Source organism: Poromitra crassiceps (genome assembly GCF_964638095.1).
Source record: "Poromitra crassiceps genome assembly, chromosome: 19".
NCBI classification, from domain to species: domain Eukaryota; kingdom Metazoa; phylum Chordata; class Actinopteri; order Beryciformes; family Melamphaidae; genus Poromitra; species Poromitra crassiceps.
Window position 1 is genome coordinate 3,347,420 of NC_139646.1, and position 26,384 is coordinate 3,373,803.

The following is a 26,384-nucleotide window of genomic DNA, read 5'->3' on the forward strand; positions in this document are numbered from 1 at the left end:
TTCTACGACCTTCTGTTCAACTCCTTCCAGGTCAGAGCACAAGCCCACGGGAGCTTAGGGGACTTTGGTCAATGCGGTTAATTGTTTTTAAATGTGTTTTATAAATAAACTTTGAGTTGAGTTGAGTTGAGTTGAGTTGAGTTGAGTTGAGTTGAGTTGAGTTGACCTTCATGAACTCCTTCCACAGGTCAGACCACAACTCCACAGGAGCTTTCAGAATAGTTCAATAGTTGACCATTGCTTCAGTATGTTTTCTCTTTGAAACCTTTTTTCTTTCTTTCTGAGGCACACCAGAGTATTTCGAAACGTGTTGTTTCTTCCAAGGCATCCTTGCTTCTCTGAGAACCGATCTGATATGACTATCATCAGATATTAGTAGCATAAATAATTACTACAAGCCCAGGGCTGTTTTCAAGGGCTTGTTTCCATTATGTGATATGAATGAAACGATGACAATGTGTGTTCCTCTTCAGGGGCTGCTGGTTGCCATCTTGTACTGCTTTGTCAACAAAGAGGTGAGTGTTGAATTACATCAGTGGCTATTTTCAGGAGAGCCCTATTTTCCAGTGCGCACCTCTACTAAACCTGTCACACGCACAGGCATACAGTACATGGAAGTGAGCGGCAGCACAGTCAGTTACGGGGTTACTGAAAAGAACACGACTGTTACTACTACAGAGTTAATAGGGATGAACAGTCACGTGACGTCTCCTGCCCCGGAAGACAGTTCCCCATTCATTTTCTCCATAGGCCGATCAGATATGACGAATAAAATCACCGTTTGTTTTTATGCCTCCGACGGCGATAGCCAGGCCGGAGGCATTATGGTTTTGGGTTGTCCGTTCGTACGTCCGTCTGTCGTTTGTTAATGCAATATCTGAGGCGGAATTTCATCACAATTTGCCTCAAACGTCCACTTGGACTCAAGGGTGAACTGATTACATTTTGGTGGTCAAAGGTCAAGGTCACTGTGACCTCTCGGAAGCCATTTTCACGATTCACAACCCAATATCTCACTAACGCCTTGACGGAATGTATTTGAATTTGGCTCAAATGTCCACTTGGACTCAAGGATGAACTGATTCTATTTTGGTGGTCAAAGGTCAAGGACACTGACCTCACAAATGCCATTTTCAAGCTCGTTAACTCAATATCTCAGTAACGCCTTGACGGAATTTCCTCATATGTAGCTCCACTCATATGTAGCTCAAAATCTGGACAGCCATGGATGTCGACTGCTCACTTGTTGGCGGAGGCATATATCCGCGGTGCGGTCGCTCTAGTCTTAACTTTATTCCAGCATCCTTAATGTACAGAATATCAAAATCTATAACCTGTGACACACATGATGTTTTAGAGCTCCACCTAAATGTCTCAAAGTAGGCTTTCAAGGGGATCTCATGTCCTTTCCAGGGGAGCCAAGCTCCCCTTAGCTCCCCGGTAATTCGAACCATGGAGACAGATATGCGTTCACATCAAGCACGTCTTAATTTAATCTCAGCCTTTGCTCGAGTTCCTTCCCTTCCCTTTGTAGAAAATAAATACGCCATTTTTCATAATCAGTGTGTTCCTCTTTCCAATCTTTATCCTGTTCATTTATATCTGTAAAAGCTCAAGCTGTATAGTCAGGTTCCACTCCATTCTTTTGTCTATGATGTTGGACAGACACAACATCATCCATCTGCTAATCTCTAAACCCTTAAATGTAGTCTTTGGCAGGAGACGTCCATCTAATGCAGTGATCTCTATGTCTTATTTAATCTTCATCCCCCATCTTCATATGCCTCCACCATTAACTCTCTCCCATCTCTCTCGCTCTCTGTCTCTCTCTCTCTCTCTCTCTCTCTCTCTCTCCAGGTGCAGTCGGAGATGCTGAAGAAGTGGAAGAGGTGGAAGCTGGGTAAGGATATTGACGAGGAGTACCGCCACACCCACAGCCACACGCCGCACATCAGGGGGAGTGGCAGCATCGCCGCCGGCAATCTGCCCGATCTCCATGACAACAACGCCAGTGAACCCAGCGGTGACTCCGAAGGGACACCTCCTCGCCCCAAGGCCGAGCCGCCGGGCCCTTCCCCTCCCTCCGCCGCGCCCGAGGAGAGCCGGCGATTAGTGGTGTCCTACTACAGCAACGGAGCGGGGAAGGGCCGGGCGGCTAAGAGCAGACACACTTTGCAGTTCCCTTCCTTGCCACACCGAGGTGCTGCTGTCGGTCATGCCAGCACGACCGCAGAGGGCATCGGTCTGGAGGAGAGGGTGCAGTGCCACACGTGCCCTCTGGACGGAGAGGAGACTGATGTCTGAGTGTGCGGGGCAAAAAGGACAAGCTGCTTTTGAGCTTTCAATCACAGGAACTCTTCACTGATTGTGCTTTTCTGCATTTTAAATGTATGTTTGTTTATCATGCGCCATCGGGGACAGGTGAGCCTGAGCCTGTGGGAGAGAGAGGACAGGTGAGCCTGAGCCTGTGGGAGAGAGAGAGGAGGAGGCAGGTGAGCCTGAGCCTGTGGGAGAGAGAGGACAGGTGAGCCTGAGCCTGTGGGAGAGAGAGAGGAGGAGGCAGCTCCTTACCGATCAGCATTTTTACTACAGCACTGTGTTGGAGAAGACTGTGTTTTAAACTGCCCAGCTGCAAATGGATATTTATTGGCTCGGGGACCTTGAACGTAAAGCACTTATTGACTTAAGACATCAGGAATGATTAAGTAAATTATAATGGAATGCTCGTGGTGTTTCTGTGTGTGTGTGTGTGTGTGTGTGTGCGTGTGTGTGCGTGTGTGTGTGTGTGTGCGTGTGTGTGTGTGTGTGTGTACGTGTGTGTGTGTGTGCGCGTGTGTGTGCACATGGAGGCCTGCCATTTTTTAATGCTCACCTTGCACAGACCTTCCGTATGTGCAGCTCTTGCAGTTATGAGCCAATGCTTGTGTTCTGTGTCTGTGTGGTACTGTAGAATCCCTGTGAGCCGCTGCTTCTCCCCACAAACAACCTCATCAACAATCACTCCAATGTGCTGGTTTTCATGAATACGAATGTGGAACGCCAGTCCTCATGACTACTTCCTGTCGTTCAAATGCATTCAGAAAACAAGTGCCATCTTCTCTCGTCCGTGGAGATCAGGAGAAGGAAGGATTTGACACCTCACTGGAGAGACCACACTGACTCTTGTCACACAATGTTTGCAATGATGAGGCATCTCCACAGCCTGAGGGTGGTCTCACTGGTGCTGTTTCCACAATCATCTGCTGAAAGTGGAACGTTTCTCTGAGCTCACTGAAAAGGCCATTTTCAACTAGCATGATTTGTGACATCACGAATCGTGGGGCCAATCCCTGTCCAGCATTCAGCAGTTAAAGCCACCAACACATTCTCACTCCCAACCCGTCATTATACTGAAGATCGGTCTGGAACCCTAGTCATCACTTTGTCATGAGTTGGGAGTGAAAATGTGTTAAAAGCCCATGTTGTCTGCTGTGATTGTCTAGTTAGGTTCAAGATAACCCTGATTGGTTGCTTTGGAGTTTTTGGAGGCCATCATCTTAAGGATGTTAATAAGATAACTTTTTTTTGTGGGAAAAGCCATCAGACACAAATTATTATTCAAAGTAGAGTATTTTATATACATCTTGAAACATGACTTCAGGGGGTCTTTAAGTTATCTTGGTTTTCAATGACCAAAGCCAACTGGGAACATAACAACACATCATGCTAGGTTTGACCTCAATTGGACGACTGCAGGGATTGAATCCATTCTTCCCCCCATCCTTCTCCCTTATAAACTGATATGCCAGTCTGAATGTATATGGGCAATACTGTAGAGATATGGATGGGAAACATTTTAAGGTCTGATCTTTCCATTCATGCATACTTGTTATAATAGTAGATGACACACAATCACTTAATTGGATGAAGAGCGATATAACCACACATTGTGTAATAACACAACAAAATGTATTACATTTTCACTTCATTATGTAATAACACCTGCAATCTAACAATGCGGAGAAATGTATTACATATCGCATTCAGTCTGTTTATTACAAAATGTGTTATTATTACATATGCATGCAGTGTTATTACATAATGCAATGTTACAAGCGAATCAGCAAAATGTGTTATTTTTTCATACAGTATATTACATTTATTGCAGCTCTTCATCATCACACTTTGCACAAGCAAAAAATCTGCTATGACCATTGCCCATAGTTACCCTGAATTATTCTCCAGAAAGGATGTAGACAAACACAGAAGACAGGGCGGGTCCTGTACACATGTGAAAACTAAAAGGCTATAATGTGCCAAGGAACCTGTAGTTCATGAAGGGAAGATGTTGCCGTTGATAGCACACTGTAAGTGAAAAGATGTTTTAAGCGGTGCAGCCGCTCCTATAACTGACTTTGTGTGTCCGTCCTTCACTTCGGTCCTTCCCTCCGTCCGTTATGGCACGGACCGTCTGTCCTGTGGGCCCCAGCCCCACAATGCCCCGTGGGCCCCATTACTAAACAAACACAATCCATCAACTCAGCATGCAAATTCCCCTGACTGATGATGTCATACCCATTGATGATGTCATTCCCCACAATCATCGAGTGGGAGGACGGACACCCCCCCGACTGATGACGGTTGCTTCTATAAGTGACAGATGGACAGTCCATGCTACAACGGACCTTCTGTGCCATAACGGACAGACACACAAAGTCAGATAGAAGCGGCTGCACCGCTTAAAAAGAAAGAAAAAGGAAGACAATCTCTTATCAGAAGAGAAGAATCATATTCATTAAAACATTCCAAGCAATTTAATAGGAGCTGACTGGTTCCAAAATATGATGGAGTCTAATGAGAATTGATTCAAACCCATAGCAATGATTCCCGGACTTTTGATCAAAGATGGTAAACACTTACAGACCATTACCAAGAGTGTACGGAAGAGTTGATTGAACACTGTAAATACTGAAAAACCTGCATATTATGAGGACAAAGATGGGGCGGGAGGGGTAACACTGTTTTGTGTTTTTGTTTGTAGTTAAGATGATTCAAAATATGCCGATTACCCTGAGAAAAACAAGTGCGAATCCACAATAGCTGTGGCCAGTTAGAGTTGTCACGTTGTCACAATGGCTCTGTGCATGAGTGATTTGTGAGAGACATTGATTATTGTCATAGACATTGTGTGACACACATGTCACTTATAACATCCCGTGCTCATCCCATGAACCATGCATCCGCTTCAAGTGAGGACCAACATTTTGTGTGGACCAACCGGCCAACAGAGGGACTTATAGACGTATAGAGCTGCTGCCCAGCTATGTTGGCCGCAGCTAAAAAAAATAAAAATAAAAAAAAGTCACAGAACATCTCACCTTGACGATGAAATCATGTCCAATTATTTCAAAAGTTGCAATGTCACAAGAGGCCCAAAAATGTGCTAAAAGAAAGCTAAAAGTTTTATATAATTGCCAAATTGTTGTGTCTCTTCATGTCTGTATGGATCCAATTAAACTGAGTTCTGTCAGCATAAAATGTGTCAATTCACTGCATGACAACAAGACACTAGCTTTAGCATTGACTGACTGAGGAAAGAGTTGTTATTTGTCTCTACACTCATGCCATGTCAGCTATGCTTGACAGATTTTGATGCAACAGATCAGAATGTCGCACATAATTGGCAGTTACTGTCTAGTTTCATTGCACAAATGTTACTGCTAGGCAATTATACATCTACTTAACAGCAGTGTGCGTGTGCCTGCAGTACTATGCAGTTATTTAACATTTGAGTATACTGTCAAGCCAATCAAATTACGTATTAACCATCGGTATTATGCGAATATATGAATAAGTTGTCAGTGAGTAATGCATTGGTGATGTGCATGTGTATGGAAGCCCATATATGGGACTTGTCTTTTTTGATTGAAACACTGCAGTATTTCCACTATATTATGCTCTCCCTGGTGCACATGCCTTATTGTCTCTCTCTAGTAAGCTGCAAAACGCTTCTGTTTGCTAATTTTATTTATTTTAATTTTAACAGCAATTATGTACTAGCCTTTGGTCATTTGGACGGTTGTTTGTGATTTTGTGAGCCTTCAGGGAGGACCAGGGAAAATAGATTTTGCATTACAGTACACAGGGGTCATAAAAAATGTACTGCAGAGGTCACAATTCTTCCATGCCCCCAAAATAATAAAACAAACAACAAAAAAGAACTGCCTAGGATCATTATGCCAAAACCATCTATGAGTAGGTTGTTGGGTCTACACAAATCTTACACCCAATGTACAGCAGATGCGTTACGGCTGCGTGCGGATCCGGTAAAACTAACCGGAACAGACTCTCGCCCGTGTTAATAGATGGGCAATACATGCGGTACGGAAAAAATATGCACTTGTTCTATATTTGTCGGATCCCGCATGCGTCTGACACATTACATGTGAGTCTGTTTGCAGCCATACCGGAGCCATCTGTTCCAGAGCTGGTGGACATTAGCCCTTAGCCCAGACCCAGAAGGCCAAGCAGATTGAAGATGTAGAATCTCAATTCTGGGCCGCTTGGTTCTCTGGCGTAGCCCAAGACCTGGTTCTCTGCTTAGAGAGGTGTGAAACTAGAGGGTGAAGATGTGACTGAGAGGAGGTGGAACAGATTCAATTCAAAAGATCATCATATCCGAATGCCATCTTCAAACTGAAAGGGCAGGGCATTATCATTCTGGATGAATGAATAAAATTCCATTTAATGTAGAGATGACTACATTAAATGCAATTTTCCACAATGGCTCCCAGAAGATATGTAGCTGGGATTGAAATCATGAGACTTTAATGAGGACATTATCAACTTCTCTCTCTCTCTCTCTCTCTCTCTCTCTCTGTGCGCGCACGTGTGTGTGTGTGTGTGTGTGTGTGTGCGTGCATGTGTGTGTGTGTGTGCGTGCGTGTGTCAAAGACAGAGTAATCCCTGTTTCTATCTTTTTGTCGGTGTAGCTCCTTTGCTTCCTGTGTGTTAAAACTGGATGGGAAGTCATATACTGTACACTACACGTAGCCAGGAGACGCTATTTTGGGCGCAGCAGATAAACACCCTCTAACAGTGACATAACACTGACAGAAGAGCAACACAAAGTACATATCAATCAGCAGTGACAAGTCTATTGTGGGAAGTACTTGAGTCCTATAGAACAGCAAGAGTGGGGGACTAACACAAACACTGTTCACATGTACTGTATGTTGTGTGCGTGTGTGTGTGTGTGTGTGTTTGTTTCCCATAATTTTCTATTATACTGATCAGTATGCTGATAAGAAAGCTGTGCTTCTTTGGAAGGTTGCTCTGCATGAACTCCATGTTCTGAGTGTGTACTGTACACCCCTGAAGAACCGTTATAGACGTGTTTTATGTGCCTCAATCTCCTTTCAATTCCAGGATGTGTGGTTGATGGAATGCAAATATTATGGTTGGTGTTGCAATTGAATCCGTTGACATCAGTTATGAGCTCTCATTGGCTAGTTTAGCTGTTGAGCATAAGCACTAACGGCTTGTCAGCTCATCTGGCAGAAAGCTGCCACTGCACCTCTCGCCTCGCCAGTCACATGACTTCTAGACGCCGCTCTGTGTCCCTCTGTCAAACGAACTCTAATGGAGCTTAGCGGAAATTCTATAAGAAGAGACCTCTTAGTTGTCATTCATTCACTCCATTTATTTACTCTCCTAGGAGAAACCCTCATGCCCATCACCCCGCTTCTAGGAGAAACCCTCTAGTCGCACGCCCCTTGTCATCAATCACTCCTTTCCCGCAAATTCTTAAAGATGAGACCTCTTAGTTGTCATTCATTCACTCTCCATTTATTCACTCTCCTAAGGAGAAACACTTTAGTTGTCACGCCCACTCATTCATACCACCACATCATCATCAACCTTTTTCCCGCTTCTATCTAGCATCACTGTTCGTGGGCGGTAATGTTTAGATTAAACCAATCCAAGTAAGACACATCTTTCCATTCAGCCTATCATCATCTAGCTGTCAAAAGCTAAAAGCCGCCTTTTCTCTTTGTGTGGTCTGCTGGGTTTTCAGTGCATTCCTGCGTCCCTCCTCCACCCCATTCTTCTCCAATCCTCTCCGAGGTCTTCAGATTCAGAAGCCTTCTCCAGCAAGACCAAGACCACCTTCACCACCACCAGGTCTAGACTCCATGGGGGGGTTATTCCATCCTACTCCTGCCTGCACTACCCCTGCTGATCATGACGTCATTATCAAGCTAGTCTCAACGCCAGACCCATACGCTGATACACTACGTTACTGCATGCTGCAGAGCTGTCTCTGGGTCTGGGACACTTTCCCTCAGCCGGCTGGTTATGGGAGGGAACCGTTCACTTGGCCAGTCATATGCCAGGGATGGCTTCAGTCCTCTCCAATCAGTAACGACTTTGCGATCAGACGACACGGGAGGCGCAGCCCATTTTTCGAACCGCTCTCTCATCGGTGCTACGACCTGTCACTCATTCAATTTCAACCCGCCTTCAAAACCAGCAGTGGCTGTGATTCAACGTAATATTTGAGTCTGGGGAGAGACTATTATCAAGCTGACGTCATGACGGAGTCTAATCGCCAAATATAATTTAATGTGCTACAGGCTCATGTATCTAATCATTTAATAAATCATTGTCATTCTAGAAATGTGTCTCTCTGTTTGAAATCTCCTTGTCTTTATCGGCCTTTTCTGTCACATCTGTACGCGACTACAGAGCCAGAATTTTAAACTGATAGCTACTGTAGAGAGAAGATATTGGTGTAAAGCTAACAGTCACATTTTGCGTGAATAAAATGCCTTGCAGCAAAAATTAACTATGTATTCAATTCCATCTGCAATTACATTTTTGAGCGTTATAGCTTGAGTAAAAAAGTTTTCTTTTTGTATTAGAACTTTTCTCCTTTCCAATTTGTTACAACAACTGATTGTGCCAAAAGTCTCATCTGATTGAGTCTAGCTCTTGATATTACATAAATCTAAACTAACCTCTGGAATGACCTTTGTTGGCTGTAATCTTCTTTTATGATGTCATAGGATCATGTAACATTGCGGCATTACATCAGCTCAGTCAGTTGATAATTGTTATCCATTATGTCATCACTTCTCTGTCTTTGGCCACAGAGCTGGAATCTCATTACAAGTGAAACCAACTGTGCATCACAGTCTTCATCATCTTCATCTCATCCCATTACACTTTAGATAAGTGGCACAGAACCAAGAGACCCAGGAACCTGATGTATGAAAATGGAAACACCTTTCCCTGAATATATTGGAGCTATTAGCTGAGGGTTAGGAGCAGGACCCCACCTCAATGATTCCACTTCCTGTCGTCTCCCTTTAAATGCCCCCCCCTGGTGGGCGTCCGAGTAGTGGAGCGGTAGATTCCCTGCCTACCAACACGAGGGTCCCAGGTTCAGCCCAGGCATTACAACTGTTTCCCTCTGCCGGTCCTTCTACATGTACAGTATGACATCAAAAGTTCCCTGTCTATGGCATTCTATTATGACATCGTCTGTGAAACGCATGGCAGCATCAACTAACGGCATTGCAGTAACTTCCATTACATCAGATCTCACTACTCAAGGATGGCATCATCGGTGGATCAGTGGTTAGCATTGTTGCCTCACAGCAAGAAGGTCCCAGGGTTCAAACCCCGGTCCGTCCCAGGTCCTTTTCCGTGTGGAGTTTGCATGTTCTCCCCGTGTTCGTGGGGGTTTTCTCCAGGTGCTCCGGTTTCCTCCCACCATCAAGAAAGACATGTATGTTAGGGTTAATACTCCTGTCAGTGCCCCTGACCAAGGAAATGGCAAAAGAACTGGAGTTGGTCGCCAGGCGCTGCACTGCGGCTGCCCACTGCTCCTAGTTCTAGGAAGGTTCCTAGTAGAGGATGGGTCAAATGCAGAGGATGAATTTCCCCATGGGGATAAATAAAGGAGAACTTAACTAACTTTAATTTTACAGTATCATTACCTCTGCATATTCAATGGACTGTCACCTGTGAAAACGTTGTGAACCTGTGTTGGGGATTCTTTCCATAATGTGATGTGATGTACTTTAGATACTTTACTGTAGCTGTACTGTAGCAGTAGTGAGTGTATGACTGCCTGAAGACATCTGCTATGCTAAATCACTACTCTTATCTCTTCTCTGCTGCTGTGGGCTTTATAAACAGCAGCACATTCAGGGAGAAATTGTGTCCACAGAGACACTGTGTTTGTTCAAGGCTTTATTAATGATACACAGTTTGCTCAGCCTCAAGTTTACTGTCAACCACCTCGTTAATCACTCAGCATGGCGTGTCCGTGTGTGTGTGTGTCTGTGTGTGTGCGTGTGTGTCTGTGTGTGTCTGTGTGTGTTCTCAGGGCCCCCCCCCCCCCTCCCCCATGTTCTCCCCAATTGTACTTGGCCAATTCCCCCTACTGCCCCGATCCTCTGCCGATCTGTGGAAAGCCGTAGACACCCACATGCTTCCTCCGATACATGTGCAATTGCCAGCCACCTCTTTTCACCCGACAGCGGGGAGCTTCACCGGCAGGACGTAGCACGTGGGAGGATCACGCTATTCCCACCAGTTCCCTTCCACCCTGAACAGGCGCCCCGACCAACCAGAGGAGGCGCTAGTGCAGCGACCAGGACACATACTCTCATCTCACCCGCAGATACAGACAACCGTGCATGTGCTGTGTGTGTGTGTGTGTGTGTGTGTGTGTGTGTGTGTGCGTGCGCGCGTGTGCGTGTGCGTGTGCGTGTGCGTGTGCGTGTGTGTGTGTGTGTCTGTGCGTGCGTGTGTGTGTGTGTGTGTGTGTGTGTGTGTGACCCCAGTGTGTGTGTGTGACCAGAGGGTGAAGATGTGAGTGAGAGGAGGTAGAACGGATAAAATCTGAAAGATAATCATATCTTCAAACTGAAGGGCAGGGCACTATTATCATACTGGATGAATTCGTAAATATTTAAAGCTTGAGCTTCTATGCAATTTTCCACAGCTCTGCAGCTGGAATTGTGTTTGGAATCATAAGCTTTTAATGAGGACAGTATTAACCACTCTGTGTGTGTGTGTGTGTGGGGGGGGGGGGGGGGAGGGGGTGGGCACGTGTGTGTATGTGCTTCATGTTTCATAGCTTATCATCACAATATGTTCCTCTATACACACTAGTGTGTAGAATAAATTCTACTTTGAAATGCAAAGCCATATTTGGCATGGATGAAATCTGAATTTGAACGAGTACATAGTAGAGCGAGCTCAGATTCTCATAGGACTGTTCCAAGGCATCAACACGCCTGCTGGAGGGGAGGAGTTCAAACAAAGACAGAGATGGAGTTGCAGTTGCAGAGGACAGACTAGATGATGGCGTGTAGAACTGTATCAGCAGCTCCTGAGTTCCTGAGCTGGCGTAGGAAAGTGGAGGCTGGCACACCAAGCTGGGTGAGTTTAGAGCGGAGATCTTCTGTATGATGGTGTTGAATGCAGTGGCGTGTCTAGGGAGTGGTCTGGGGTGGCACGGGCCACCCCTAGAATCTGATTGGCCACCCCTGAGGTGCCACCCCATATGATTGGCTCTCTGCCCAGTCAGTAAACCAAGCTTCTGTGTATAGGCGCAATCCAGTCTTAAACCTGAGAAGCAGTAACGAGCCATAGTAGTGTCTAGCCTGCCGAAAACCCCAGAGAAGAAGATCTTGATTTGAAGATTTTGCAGCAGCTGAGCAGCAGCCGTAGTCAACTATCGCTAAACGTGTCGTCTTGTGAAGAAGATTGAAGAAGTGTCCTCTGTCATCTGATTCCTGGCGGCTACATGGTGTCTCCACCATTTATTTCTTGTGGCATGCATGTCGCTTCTGAAACATGTGAGTAGACTCTTTGATACACATACACATAGCTACTGTGCCAGTGGATAAAGAAAGACAACATACCTGCCAACAAACACAGAGATTTTCACTTTCAATTAAGCACCCTCTCTCTCTCTCTCAAAAAACCATGACATTGAAACTTCACCCTGGCTTTAAAACTAAGCCTGCTACTACAGGGTAAACGGACAGTAAACCTGTGTGCTAGGTTACGTGATAATGTGCTGCAGGTATGTTGTCATCTGAGCAAATCAGAACATTGAGGATTTCTTCTCCATCAAACCAAAGAAATGTCAAACTGCACAGCAGGACAGAGCAGCCAGCAGCACTGCTACCAGTCAGTCACAGTCAGAGCTGCAGGAGAGAGCAGCCAGCAGCACTGCTACCAGTCAGTCACAGTCAGAGCTGCAGGAGAGAGCAGCCAGCAGCACTGCTACCAGTCAGTCACAGTCAGAGCTGCAGGAGAGAGCAGCCAGCAGCACTGCTACCAGTCAGTCACAGTCAGAGCTGCAGGAGAGAGCAGCCAGCAGCACTGCTACCAGTCAGTCACAGTCAGAGCTGCAGGAGAGAGCAGCCAGCAGCACTGCTACCAGTCAGTCACAGTCAGAGCTGCAGGAGAGAGCAGCAACAAGCTCTCCTCCTTGTCAGTCACACTGACACAGTCAGATGAGTCAAGCCAGCAGCTTGACAGCAGCGATGTAACCTACAGCAGGAGCCCCCAGCTGTATGTGTGGTACTGTAAAATCCTAATAGTTCCAGATTTCTCTTTAGAAACCTAAGCACTGACTTATCCTGATATTGCCTTGATGTCAATGGAATTGTGGTTAATTGCCAGACATTGCAACTAAAGTTGAAACTTGTCAATTATGTGTGTAGAACAGTGATGCTCAACCCGAGGCTCTAGAGCCACATGCGGCTCCTCTATGGGTAGTTGTGGCTCTTTTAAGTCATATTTAAAATAAATTAATAAATTAATAAATAATCTCAAAAACAAAACAAATGGAGGAAATATTCCTCTAAATATGGCTAAAAGTCCAAAAAACGTCAAATTTTCTTCCCTTCCTGGCCACCCCTTCATAAGTCAGTGCCCCACTTGTGCCACCCTAGTAAAAAAAAAGTCTGGACACGTCACTTTGAACGCCGAACTGAAGTCCACAAACAGGATTGTGGCTGCGTATGTCCCCGGGGAGTCGAGGTGTTGCAGTATGTGATGCTGCGTGTGATGATGTCCCGTGTTTTCCCAGTAGGCAAGCTACAGGTATCCTGTCGCGTCCTTCAGGTGGGCCAATACCAGTCTTTCAAAGGATGTGAAGATCATGTCATTTCTCTACTCGCTTTCTACTGTTTTTCCTTTCCTCCTCAAGCTCTTACTCCATCTCTTCTCTCCAACTCACAGGAGAAAGCAGGGTTTGATTAAAGAGCAGCTTTAATTTAATGGTCCATGTAATAAAGACCTCCACTCTCTCTGTGTGTGTGTGTGTGTGTGTGTGTGTGTGTGTGTGTGTGTGTGTGTGTGTGTGTGTGTGTGTGTGTGTGTGTAGGTGTGTGTGTGTGTGTGTGTGTGTGTGTGCGTGTGTGTGGCAAAATTTACAAGGGCAAAATTTCCATAGAGACAGGGGGGACATGTCCCCCCCACTTTTCAAAATCCAGATTTTGTCCCCCCCCCCCCCCCCCCCCCCCCCTCCACACACACACTTTTTCATTGCAAAGATCATGGCCGTGGGCCAACATGACTGTCTTTCAGAGGCTGTAGCAGGCTCACTTTTAAACCTTGAGAGAATAGTACCATGAAACTAGAAGACCTAAGGCATCCATTGGTACCAAGCATGCTAGCTTCTCTGGAAGGGCGCAGGCTAAATAATGCTCCAAATGTAGGCTAAATGTAGGCTAAATGTAGGCTAAATGTAGGCTAAATGTAGGCTAAATGTTGGCGAGGGGAAAACGGACACGGCCATTTTCAAAGGGGGCCCTTGAGCTCTCACCTCACAAAATGTGAATAAGAATGGGTTATATGGGTTCTATGGGTTCTATGGGTTATATGGGTAGCCTACCCATGAGTCTCCTCTTTACAGACAGCCCCACTTTATGGTCATCTCATGCAAAAACTAAAAAATAAAGAAAATTCAGTTTTTGCATGCAGTATACATGTGTTATTTTCGCCTATTCCTAAACAGTCTTGGAATTGCATAAATTGGGTATGACTTTAAAGCCGAGACTCTTGTGGATTCAAGGACCCCATTGTATTCATGTGTGATGATATTAGTCCCTATAGTAGCCATTTAATTGTAGTGAGTGAGACCATTTTTCTAAATTTGACCTCACTGTATAAATGAGCTATTGTGACCTCTAGGTATTCAGGTGATCTATATGGCTTTCCTAGGTATGTTGACAATAAGGGGGTTTCTGAGCAATTCCCAGAACAGAATTTGCTCACCAATTTCAGAGAAATACAATTCTTTGATACCAAATCACAGCATGAATTTTGATATGGTGTTCCTCAAGGTCTTGGTGTCCTAATGTATTTCGGAGGGTTTCCCCCCCTAATTGCCGAATAGGCGAAAAGGATGAAGTCCCCCCACAGGTCGTGGTGATTGTGTTCTCCCACTTAAACCCAAGTTATGTCCTTGTTACACATTATGCGTGTGTGTGCATATGTGTGCACACTGCTAAACAAAACAAGACAATTAGAATGACTGCATAATAATCTTCGCTGGAATGGTCTGTCTGTGCCGGACTGCTAGACTTTATTGATATATCACTCCATCCTTATCAATGTCTTTCTGGGCTCCCTCACATCATGCATAGATCTCCTATGACAGAATGAATGGAATGGATCAATGAAGAGCCAGGAGTTTTTCCTGTGGATTTATATGTTCTGTTCATTGATGTAACGTCAATAGAATGGAGGGCTATGACCATGCCTTGTTATGATGATTATCATAAGGTAAACAACCACTAAAATAATCCAAAAATAAATTACACTCCAAGGATCATACATACATACAGTACTGTATAATGTGTCTGTCCCCACAAAAGAAAAAGAAAAAAGTGGCAAGGTCGCTGAAAGATTCAGGCTGTTTTTTAATTTGGAGTTACAAAAACATACACAGCTGCTAATTTAATTGCTGTTAAATTCAAGATTTATCTATCTTCTATCTATCAATAAAGGCAGGAGCATCCGTCTCTCTGTCTGTCTGTCTGTATGTCTGTCCTGTGATTGGTCTATGTAATGGCTCATTTCCACCACATTTTACAGCCCTGCACAGCCCGTCACCACTCGGCTCTACTTGTTTCAACTCGATGGACGTTTTGCTTCCACCGCTGGTCATCTGCCCCCGCCCACACCTGGTCGTCATAGCGACCGCATATCTGCCCTCCGCCCATATTCCGAAGTAGGCTATAACATAACGTTACAATTAAATCCATACACAGAACTTTTAAACTGTTTATGAAATACTGGTGCCTCTAAATGACCTACAGTGTACATGGGCAAATGTGACAATCGGCCAGGAGAATGGATATCACTTTGTTGTTAGTCAAAACTCACATGTACCCCGGCGGCCTCACCAGGCAAGACCGCGGCTTCACCCGAGCCCCGCCTGCGGCCTAGCGGAGCCGACGCAGCACTCAACTACAAGCGCTTCATGAGCAGCGGACTTTTGGACAATTGAAACCACCGCCACGATTTTATTTCACCAGAGGCGAAGGCAGCAACACAAAAGACTGATGGAAAAGCATAACAGAAGAGAAGGTAATCCCCACTAAACTGGTATGCAGCATTGCATTGACAGTCAGTAGGATAGACAGAGTAAACACGATTCTGCCTGGCCAATCAGTCGTCTACAATGTTTTCACGTCACTGTATGAACCCGGGTTCACAGAATAGAACCTCGACGAGGCAGGTACTAAGGCTACGTTCACACAGCCATCCTTAGTGCTTGAATCTGACTTGATGCTCACATCTGATTTTTTGTGTGGCTGTTCACACAGACTTTTTAAAAGTGGCCCATATCCAACTCCAGTGTGAACAGATCAAGGACATGAAGTGACCCGCATGCGCAGAAGAACAACAATAACGTCACACGCAGCGCACTGCTGTTCTACGTAAACCCGGAAGAAGACAGCAGTAAACATGGCGCCAGCTGACGATGTTGTTTCATCTGTTGTTCACGGTTTAATTTCAATGCCCGCGTGTTGGTCCTCCCCCTCCCTCCTGCGCAGAATAGTGACGAATGTCGCTCTGGAATGACGTAAAAGTCCCATTGAAGTGGTGGACGCTGCCAGGAAATTTGTGGATATTGAAGATATTTCGGGAGATGACTTGACGAAAATGCTGAATGAAGCGTTCGCTTCGCCCTAGACGACTGGTCTGGGCCACAGTATGGATATTGGGGTGAATGGGCGCATTTTGGGTGGACACTTTTTATTGATATTGTATTTGCGCTATAGTTTTAGCAATACAGTAGGTGGCGGTAATGCACCATTTAAGGATGCCAACTGCCATAAAACTCAACAGAAGAAGAAGAAGTAGTCACATTGAAGCATTAAGTCAGATATGGGCCAGATGTCTGTTCACACCGGAGTCACTTTCAAAAACATCAGATTCGAATCTGATGTTTTACCACATTTGAAAGTAGCCCAGGTCGTCTTTAAAAAAGTAACTTTCAATGTGACTTGTACTGTTCACACAGTCATGAAAAAGATGGATCTGAGTCACTTAGGGGGGAAAAGATTAGATTCAAGCACTAAGGATGGCTGTGTGAACGTAGCCTTAAAGTAGCACGACTCGACCCCAATACAACCCGGGCTGTCCCCGTTTTTGATCGGTGGAATGAGACAAAAAAGCGAGACGAGCTGGGCGGGGCCGCGTTGATACCAGCGGTGGAAATGGGCCATATGACAGCTGTTGGCAAGGTCGCTAAATCACTGATGATGTCACAAATGGCTCTGTGCATAAGTGATATGCACTGATGATGTCATATACATTGTGACATCAGTGATGTCATAAATCACAGATGATGTCACCTGCATAGACATTGTGACACCAGTGATTAAACAGTGATGACATCACAGATGATGTCACAATGTCTATGACATCACTGATGATGTCACAATGTATATGACATCATCAGCAAATCCTAATATAACAGCCAAGACTAGTGCTTTTACTGCTTAGTGCTAAGATTCGCTTTACTGTTAAGATCCGCTTTTTTTAAGTTACTGTGTCAGAGCCATGGCGGAGCAGAACATAGAGGCGAAGCTGAAGAATCTCCTAAAGCAGGACAAGATCCAGCTCTGGAACCCGCCGTTCACTGATGACAGCAATGAGCCTGGGGCACAGCACATGCAGGAGCTTGCCCAGTCCCTTGCCCCTCTGGTGGGCCTGGCGGAGGCGGAGGTCAGCAGTGCTCTGGAGGCCATCAGAGCACAGACTGTGAAGAGAGGGAAGGGAAACAAGACCTACAGAGAAACCTATGTGGCTACACTGGAGCTGCTGCTGCCCAGAGACAACAATGGGGGCCCCAGGAAGAAGATGTACCTGGAGACCAGGCTGGATGTGTGTGCTCAGCAAGTGATGGACAGGATCGGACAGGAGTACGGCCTCAAGTCCATCAAGCTCATCCTGAATGGGAAAACTCTGTCTGCTGACCAGCACCTTGAGCAGCAGGGTGTGAAGAACCACAGTAAGGTGATGGTGTTGAAGGTGAGCGACGAAGAGAAAAAACGACAGAGTGCCGAGGAGGAGGAGAAGACGAAGAACCAGAGAGAGAGCCTGCAGAGGACACAGAAAGGCCTCCAGATCCTGTCAGAGAGAGATGGCAGTGAAGACCCAGATACCGTGCCCTACCTGGAGATCGATGACCAGGAGGGAAATGCACTCAACATCCCTCCCGCCGAGAAGAAGGCTCTGATCCTTGCCATGGGCTTTCATGAGAAAGGCTGTTCTCTGATGAAGAGGAAGCAGTACGACGATGCTCTCTGTCACCTGCTGCAGGCCGACGAACAGTTTGGGCGTTGCAGCTCGGGCCTGCTGGGCTCGGTGGATAACTACGCGGTGCTGCAGTTGGACATCGTGTGGTGCTACCGGGCACTGGAGGCTCTGTCCTGTCTGGAGGACGGGCGCATCCGCCTGCAGCGCGCAGAGGACTGCTTCCTGTCCTGCTATGGAGAGAAGCAGCAGAGGCTGCTCAGGATCAGGGGGAACACGGGCAGAGAGGAGGTGTTGTTCCTGAGACTATACCTCCTCCAGAGCCTGCTGTCCTACATTGAAGGGAACGACGCTCAGGCACGACACCAGCTGCACAAGGTGGAGTCTCTGTACGGCCATCTGTGTTTGGACTCAGAGAAGATGACTCAGCTGATGGCGCTGGGCTTCAGTGACCGAGAGGTTCGGCTGGCTCTCAGAGCCTGCCGGGGAGACATACAGGAGGCCGCCATACACATCGCCAACAGGAGACAGGAGCGTGAGGAGCTGAAGCAAAGGGAGCGGGAGAAGAGGAGGAGCAAGCTTGAGGGCATCTCTGTCCTCCGAGAGCTGGGCTTCTCCACGAGAGATGCTGCCAGAGCCCTGCACCAAACTGACGGAGACAGAGACCGGGCCTACACTCTCCTCCTTGACTCCGGCCAGAAGGTGGAGCAGTTGCTGTACCTGGGTTTTGAGAAGGCGGCGTGTGAGGTAGCCCTCAGACTGACAAAGGGAGATGTCCAATCAGCGACTCAGCTGTTGCTGACCAATCCGGGCCTTGCCTCTCTCCCTCGCCCCTCTTCCTCATCCTCCTCCAATTCCTCCTCCTCCTCCTCCTCCTCCTCCCCCGAGCAGCCCAGCACCTCCTCCAACTCCTCAGAGATGGTGAATGAGTTGTTGGAGATAATGGGTGACATCTCAAAGGACAATGAAATGGCGAATGGGGTGTTGGGTTTAATGGATGACATCTCAAAGGACAATGAGATGGTGAATGAGGTGTTGGAGTTGATGGATGAGAGCACGCGTCACGAGGAGGACTACCTGGACCTGACGCTGGACGAGGAGTGCCAGCTGATTGCCACCATGAAGAGCTACCTGAGCCAAGGCTCCGCCCACAGGGTTTGACACACGCACGTAGTCACAGTCAGCCTGCCTTTATCCATACTATGTTAGCCAATTGAAGCAATAACTCCAAAGTTTAAAAACGCTCTCAATTTCATTTACAAAGTTAAAAACTTAAGATGTTATTTTTATTTGATTGGTTGTGATACATTTGTATAAAGTGTGATTATGTCTCTTGTACATGTTACATTCTAAAAATGAAAAATAAAGTTCTAAAAAAGTCTAAACTGCTAACGTAGAAAGCACGACAACACAAAACACTCGGCTATCAAGTGACTGTGATGTCACCACGGAGATAAGAAGCTCAGTATGAACCTGTTAAATGTAAGATGTCTGTCGTTAAACAAAGCTCATAACGATGAATATTATATTATGACATCATTATGACATAATTGGTGATATACCGGAATCACTATACAGTAGTAGTGACCTGGCCACGACGGCAAGCTGTCTAACTGTATGCCATCATCTGTGACAACATCAGGGATTTATGACATCACTAGTGACCTGGCCACCAGGCTGAACCATCTAGAACTGGATAACATCACCACAGATCTGGCCCTCTTTCTTTCTTTCTTTCAGACATGCATACATCCTTATATTATAAAAGGGAGCATGCGGGCAATCTGTTCTCTTTACATTTTTCCCCACTGATGATGTCATCAGTGATGTCATGAATCCCTGATGATATAAGTGATGTCATCAGTGATGTCACTTGAGCAATGGCAACTGATGATGTCATAGTGACATCACTGATGTCATACCATCATGTCATACATAGGCATTGTGACATCACTGATGATGTCATCAGTGACACACACACACACACACGAGAGAGACAGGGAGAGGGAGAGAGAGAGAAAGGGGAGAGACTGAGGGAGAGAGAGAGGGAGACAGGGCAGGCGAGCCCATGCAGCGTGCGAGCCTAGGAATCGAGCGTGCATAGCGTGTGAGATGCCTAGTACATGCATGCATACATACATACATGCATACTACATGCATGCATGCATCCATACACACACACACACACACACACACAGATGGGTAACACTCAAACTATATTGTAGCCGCCTATAACACTTTTCAAACAGTCGATTAGTCACATCAAACTGGTTTTCATGCTTCCACCAGAATTTGGTCTGCAATGGGAATAGAGTAATCTGCCATGAAAAGCTATCTATGTTATGACACTATATAATAAAAATCCACAACAATAACAACCCAAGTGTGAGAGAGAGAGAGAGAGAGAGAGAGAGAGAGAGTCCAGATGTTGAATGTGTCCTCGGAGTTTTTAGTGGGCTATTCTTGGAGAAGCAGAGGCTCAGACATGATAAACAACTATTGTTCATCTGGATGAAATTAGAGACGAGCACAAGTTTTGCCAAATTCATACACTTACCATCATCCTGTCACACTCCCTCTGTATTCACACTCTGTCTCTCTGTCAGTCAGTCCGTCCGTCCGTCTGTCCATCTGTCCCTCCGTCCAACCAACCAACCAACCTTGTCTCTGTCCGTTCACCATCCTCATGTTTGTTTGTTGGTTGGTGGGTTGTCTATCTGTTGTTTGCCAGCCTCCCATCAGCTCTGAACTGTTGGGGAGGGAAGAGCAGTGTGGGAACCCTTGGCACTGAGGTTAGGACCGACCTCAGCAGTGGGTATGGTCCAACCGGAGCCAAGACAAACGACGCAATATAACCGGAGATGGTCCCCGGGCGCTGCAGTGCAGTGCAGTGCAGTGCAGGTTCCTAGAGGATGGGTCAAATGCAGAGGATGAATTTCCTCATGGGGATAAATAAAGGATAACTTAACTTAACTAGCCTAAACTAACTAAGCCTAACTAAGGACTAAACAAGACAAAAAACTACAAACCAAGAGAACAGAACAAAAAACAGGTGAGAGGGAGCACGACACTAAACGGAAGGCTTTTAAGTAAAGCCCAAGGAGGACATCAGGCCCAGATGCACTCCAACAGCCTAATGACCCCAACTGGGCTCCTGCTTGATTGAAGAAGCCCTACTTGATTGCAATCACCCGTTATTGTCATACCAAGATGGCCGTGTGATGATGCCAGAGACTTGAATAGACATTGAGAGGACATTGAGAATACGCTTTTAAATTTCAAGGTAGAAAATGGCCTGTAAAAGGACCCTCATTATTATGAAGTCAGTTCATGGGTTTAGTCTTTCCTTCTGTGAGTCACCAGGTTTACTGCTGCAGCCCATTGACCACTGCTTGAATAATTAATGTGAGGGAATAATGGCCAAATCCATTAAAAGACTGAGCTTTGGAAATTTGAAATGAAATCTACCTGTATGTTTGTGTGTGTGCCTGCGTGTGCCTGTGTGAGTGTGTGTGTGTGTGTGTGTGTGTGTGTGTGTGTGTGTGTGTGTGTGTGTTTGTGTGTGCACGCGCCTGCGTGCGTGAGCGCATGGCTGTGTAATACAGAGGGAGAAGCAGTCAATGGAAAAAAGTTAATTAGTGGAATGACATCAGTAGACAAAATCTAATTTGATCAAGCAAATTGTCAAATGAAATGCAATTACAGTAGCGTTAATTCTCCAGTAGTTAGCCTAAAAAGGCTGTAGTTAGCCTAAAGGCTGCCAGAATTAGGCAATCAACACTTCAAAAAAATTACAGAATGTAAAACAGTGTGGCGAAGAAGCTAATTAAAGGCAACTCATTGAGTCAGCGATTTGCATTCACAGCAAAAATGTCTACGTATGTCCTAGATCTAGATCGTCGTCTGACCAGTGGCTGTTGGAAGAAGTTGGTCCCCGGGCGCTTCACGGCAGCTGCCCACTGCTCCGAGCATTATTATTATTTATTTAAAGTTTTTTATTATTTTAACAACAATCCCCAACATTAGACATAGTACATCAAACATAATAAATAATTTAAAAGGAAAATACAGACAGACAAAACAAAAAAGGCACAGCCACTTTTTGAATCTTATGTCATACAGTCGGTAGCTCTCAATCAGTCCAGAGTCCTTTCTTATGATAAAGTGTCCTGGACCTATAGGTTGAGGCCACGTCTCGTCATAGACGCTGGTTTAGCTGGCTCAGCCTGGATGGGGGCGTGGTCAGGGTGGGGTAAAAAAAAAACATTCTATCCATTCAGCAAAGTTAGAATTTAGCTGATAGCCCAGCCCAGGCAGACACGATCGGGGATTTAACCACCGCAGTAAACGCACATCTGAGCAGACGTCTTGTGTTCTGCTCTAGAACCCCCAAACCTGCAGTTTAGAGCCGCAGCACCGTCTTTTGGTGAGTCAGCCCATGAGATATATGGGCGGCTTTACCCCACTCGCGCGCCAGCCGTTTAACATTTTGTGGGCGTTCCCAGACATGCAGACTGTCTCTATGCTACATTAGTAGCCAGGTATGTCCCCCATTTCAAGGTGAAGACCTCCAGTCTGTTATGCATCCTATAGGACAGATGTTCATAGGACGACACCCTTCCCAGTTCAATCAGCCATTCGTGCATGGAGGGTCCCCCTGTTGTTTTCCACCCCCTCATTATCATTTGCCTCCCCACCATAATACTAGTCTGGATCCAGTCTGCTACCTCACCCACACAGTGGGCGAGCAGTGAGGGGTCACCCAAAACATAAAGTCTAGGACAGAAAGAGAAATCAAGCTTCACAATATCACAGATTTCCTTATGAACTTTGTGCCAGAAATCTTGGAGAACAGAACATGACCATAATACGTGTAAAAGAGTACCCTCTGACCTCTGACCTCTGACACCTCCAACAGTTTGCTGTGTCTTTCAGCCCCAATCTATACAACCTTGATGGAGTCCAATAAAACCGATCGATTATTCCGAGCATTGTTAACACCTGCGACCACGGAGGAGGAGGAGCCAGGATGGGTCAAATGCGGACGACAAATTGCATGGCTGCCGTGCACGTGTGTGCATGCAGGTGTTTGTGACAAACAAAGACGGGGTTTAATCTTTGACGTTTTTTGGAGATGTGGGGAGACTGTCATGGTCGCATAACTGTTTCTGGTATTTCCAGTGTGGGGACAGACAAGTTTAATCAAGACAAGAGGCGAAGCTGTTATGCTTTTATTTTTATTTTTATTTTTATTTTTATTTTTATTTTTTTTATACAATGTACAGTCTCAGTCATTATGCTGCACGGACAAACTATTAATTTAGGTTCTTATCAATTAAGTTATTTGGCGCAAATGGTGACATACGTTTATACAGCACGTACTCGTACGTTTTCATAGAACACCAATGGTTTATACAGGTAGAACAAGTGAGGAGGGACATTATTAAAGCCCCAATATGCAACATTTCTAGCTTAATATAACAGCTTTTAAATCATTTTGGTGGTAGACTGCAGAGGAACAATAGTGCCTCTATCATTTCCACTCGTATGCACCCTGAACAAAGAGTGTGGAAGGAAAGCCGACAATTTTCTTTCCCCGCTCTTATCTCTTTCATTCTTTGCAATGAAATAATTTACATAAAGTAGTAAACATAGGCACCTATATTTTACTGCAATAATTCAAGTTGCACATAATGACTTACGGTAACTACAGTGTTTAAGCCTGGCGTGAATACATAATAGTCCATCTGGTGTTCAATCACTGCAAGAAAAAGAGTATTTTTTTTATCTGACTCAAATAACACAACTTTACACAAAGCTCATGCAAGTAATAGTAGTCTTCTTCTTTCCTTCACTATGCTATTTCTTGGACTCAAGTCTTTCTTGTTTTCTCTTTATCATCATTTGAGTGTGTGTGTGTGTGTGTGTGTGTGTGTGTGTGTGTGTGTGTGTGTGTGTGCGTGCGCGCGCGAGTGTGTGTGTGTGTGTGTGTGTGTGTGTGTGTGAGTGTGTGTGTGTGTGTGTGTGTGTGTGTGTGTGTGTGTGTGCGTGCGTGCGTGCGTGCGCGTACTTGTGTGCGCACTGAAAGTGCTGAGCGTGTCCTCTTCAGTGATCTAGGTGTTTCCGACAGGCTGTGGTGGTTTTATGACTCCGTTAATGAGAGGGAATATTTCTGCCAGCTCTTGCAGAAAATGACAAACCGCTGGTCACCTCAGTGAAACATATTTAAATAGCCGTTGAATTTATTACCAATAAGAATACTTGAGGAAATGTGTGTGTGTTTTTCAAGTGTGAAATTTTGGCAAAGGCGAGCGGGAGATGCAATCATGATGATCATGGTGGTGGAGGAGAAGATAAATAAGAGAAATTCCAAACTAGTGGGATGTGACCTGAGGGAAGAGTTGTGTGTTTGATAGAGTGTTTCGAAGGTGCTTAAGGAAGACAATATGCTCTGCACACTTCATAACCTCCCAAGGAAAAGAGGGAGCAATCAGAACAACGTTTGCAGAATGTAAAGTGTGTGTGCGTGTGTGTGTGTGTGTGTGTGTGTGTGTGTGTATTTGTGCGTGTGTGTCAGTGTGTGAGAGAGAGAGAGTCTCTGTGTGTGTGTGTGTGTGTGTGTGTGTGCATGTGTGTGTGCATGTGTGTGAGAGTCTCTCTCTGTGTGTGTGTGTGTGTGTGTGTGTGTGTGTGTGTGTGTGTGTGTGTGTGTGTGAGAGAGTGCGTGTGAGTCTCGGTGTGTGTGTGTGTGCGTGCGTGCGTGCGTGCGTGCGTGTGCGTCGTGTGTTTAATTGGTCCATTGTTCTCCTCAGGCATCCAGAACTCTCTGAAAACAAATAACTTTATATGCCGCTGGAAAAAGATACCCGGGAAAAATCCATATATTAAAAATAATAACAAGAGAAAGAGAACATGACTCAGTGAACCAGAGGCTACAGTTCTCACTGTCGTATTCAACCGTGCAGTATTCTGCACATAAAGCCTTCATTGTTTCACACAATTGCAAATAATTGATGAGGCATGTGTGGAATTCCCCATTGGCATATATGCAAATACATATATCATGCAAACAAAATCAGAACGAAGGTGTCTTCAGTTTGCCAACAATGCTAATGCCAAAAATAACATCAAACCCCCATTTGCTATATTATGTTCAGAACACTTTCTCCTAAGTTTGATTCTGTCATCAATGCATTGTGGGTATGATTTACAATCACTGTCTTGTGATGTGTATCCACTCCTTTCCCTCTAATCTCACACACAGTACTTCCTTGAGCTGTGCGTCTAATGCTTCTTTCAGCAGGACTCACACATCAACTGTAACCAGGTTGATCAGGATATCAGGGACAGGAAGCAATGACTGTGGTTTGTTTCAGCTGAGCAACATAGCAGACCTCTGCTGCCCCTTTGTGGATGTCAGGAGTTCCCACATGGGTAACAGTAGAGGTCAAGGTGTTATATTATATTATTATTATATTATATTGTATTGTACACTTTATCCACAGAGCAGCAGCAGTCAGCAGAGTCCCGTTTGGGATGAGGTTGGGATATGATTGGCAGCTTGGTGATTGAAGACTAGAAGATCATGATGAGCATGGAAGGATAGCACAGGGCTTGAGGTCCTATGCCTGATTTCATCTTGGTTGGCGGCAGAAGAGGTGGGAGGAGCTGTTGGGGTTGGAGGAACATGTGGGCCGAGGCACAAACAAACATAACCACACAAACAAACAAACAATCAAAGAAAGGAAAAGTGGTGCGTGTCACATGACCTTAGTGCTACATTAGTGTGTGACAGTGCTACATTAGTGCATAATGGGTGATATTAAGCAACTGTGGTGGAATCGTGCTCAGTGTAGAATAAGTGCAGTTATAGGTTATGATGGTGGGGGGCTTACTGTATGTCAGCTGTAGGATGAATGACAGGGGGGGTATCAACACTTAGTCTGGCTTCATTTACAGTTTCCTGGAGGGCCGGGTTGTTTGGGTATTTCAATGCTAGTGTACGGTGTCTTTGTCTCAGGGTTTGGATGCCAGTTATTTTGTGAATGTAGTGATTGCTGATGTCAAACGGGAGTCTGTGTGCCAGTTTCAGTTATTGACAGAGTATTCGAAGAGTGGTCGGATGTAGGCCAGGTAGACTTTTATGACTGTAGAGGGTGATGCGCCATTTTTTCCACAGAGGGCTTTCAGATGGTTGAGTCTGTTGTTTGCCTTTTGTTCCAGGATATTGATGTGTTTTGTCCAGGTCATGTTGCTTTGGATAGTTACCCCCTGTAGCAACCTCTCTAGTCCCTATGCACTTTCTTCTAGCCTCTCTTCATCTGTGTTAATTCTTGCTGTTTATGCATTTGTTTGCTCCTTGTTTTTCTTGTTTTTGTGTTATTTATTGCTGTACTGTTTTTATAACCTGGTTGTATGTCGCTTTGGAAAAAGGCGTCTGCCAAATATCAATAGAGTAAAAGTATAAAGTACCCCAAGGAATGTTTCTTCTTTGCTGATGTTGATTTTCTGGTTGTATAACGTTAAGTTGATACTGTTGTTGCGCTGCAGGTTAGGGCTTTTGGTGAAAAGGACGCATTGTGTCTTGGCAGGGTTCAGTT

The 26,384-nt window shown here is 45.4% G+C and overlaps 1 protein-coding gene and 1 pseudogene across 2 annotated transcripts in view; both read left to right on the forward strand.

The window, feature by feature from the left end:
• The window catches only part of gcgrb (glucagon receptor b), a gene marked incomplete at both ends in the record, with an annotated part of 15,243 nt that extends 12,939 nt beyond the window's left edge, over positions 1-2,304 (forward strand). The window contains 3 exons of the mRNA XM_083655278.1: positions 1-30; positions 474-515; positions 1,858-2,304. The exon at positions 1-30 is cut by the window's left edge and continues 115 nt beyond it. Coding sequence (XP_083511404.1) covers positions 1-30; positions 474-515; positions 1,858-2,304 — 519 coding nt within the window. The remainder of the gene's footprint in view (positions 31-473; positions 516-1,857) is intronic.
• A 14,784-nt stretch (positions 2,305-17,088) lies between these two features.
• LOC310793474 (NEDD8 ultimate buster 1 pseudogene) lies at positions 17,089-18,945 on the forward strand (annotated as a pseudogene). The gene is made up of 2 exons: positions 17,089-18,633; positions 18,676-18,945. The product of its transcript is annotated as an NEDD8 ultimate buster 1 pseudogene (transcript).
• Positions 18,946-26,384: the final 7,439 nt, after the last annotated feature.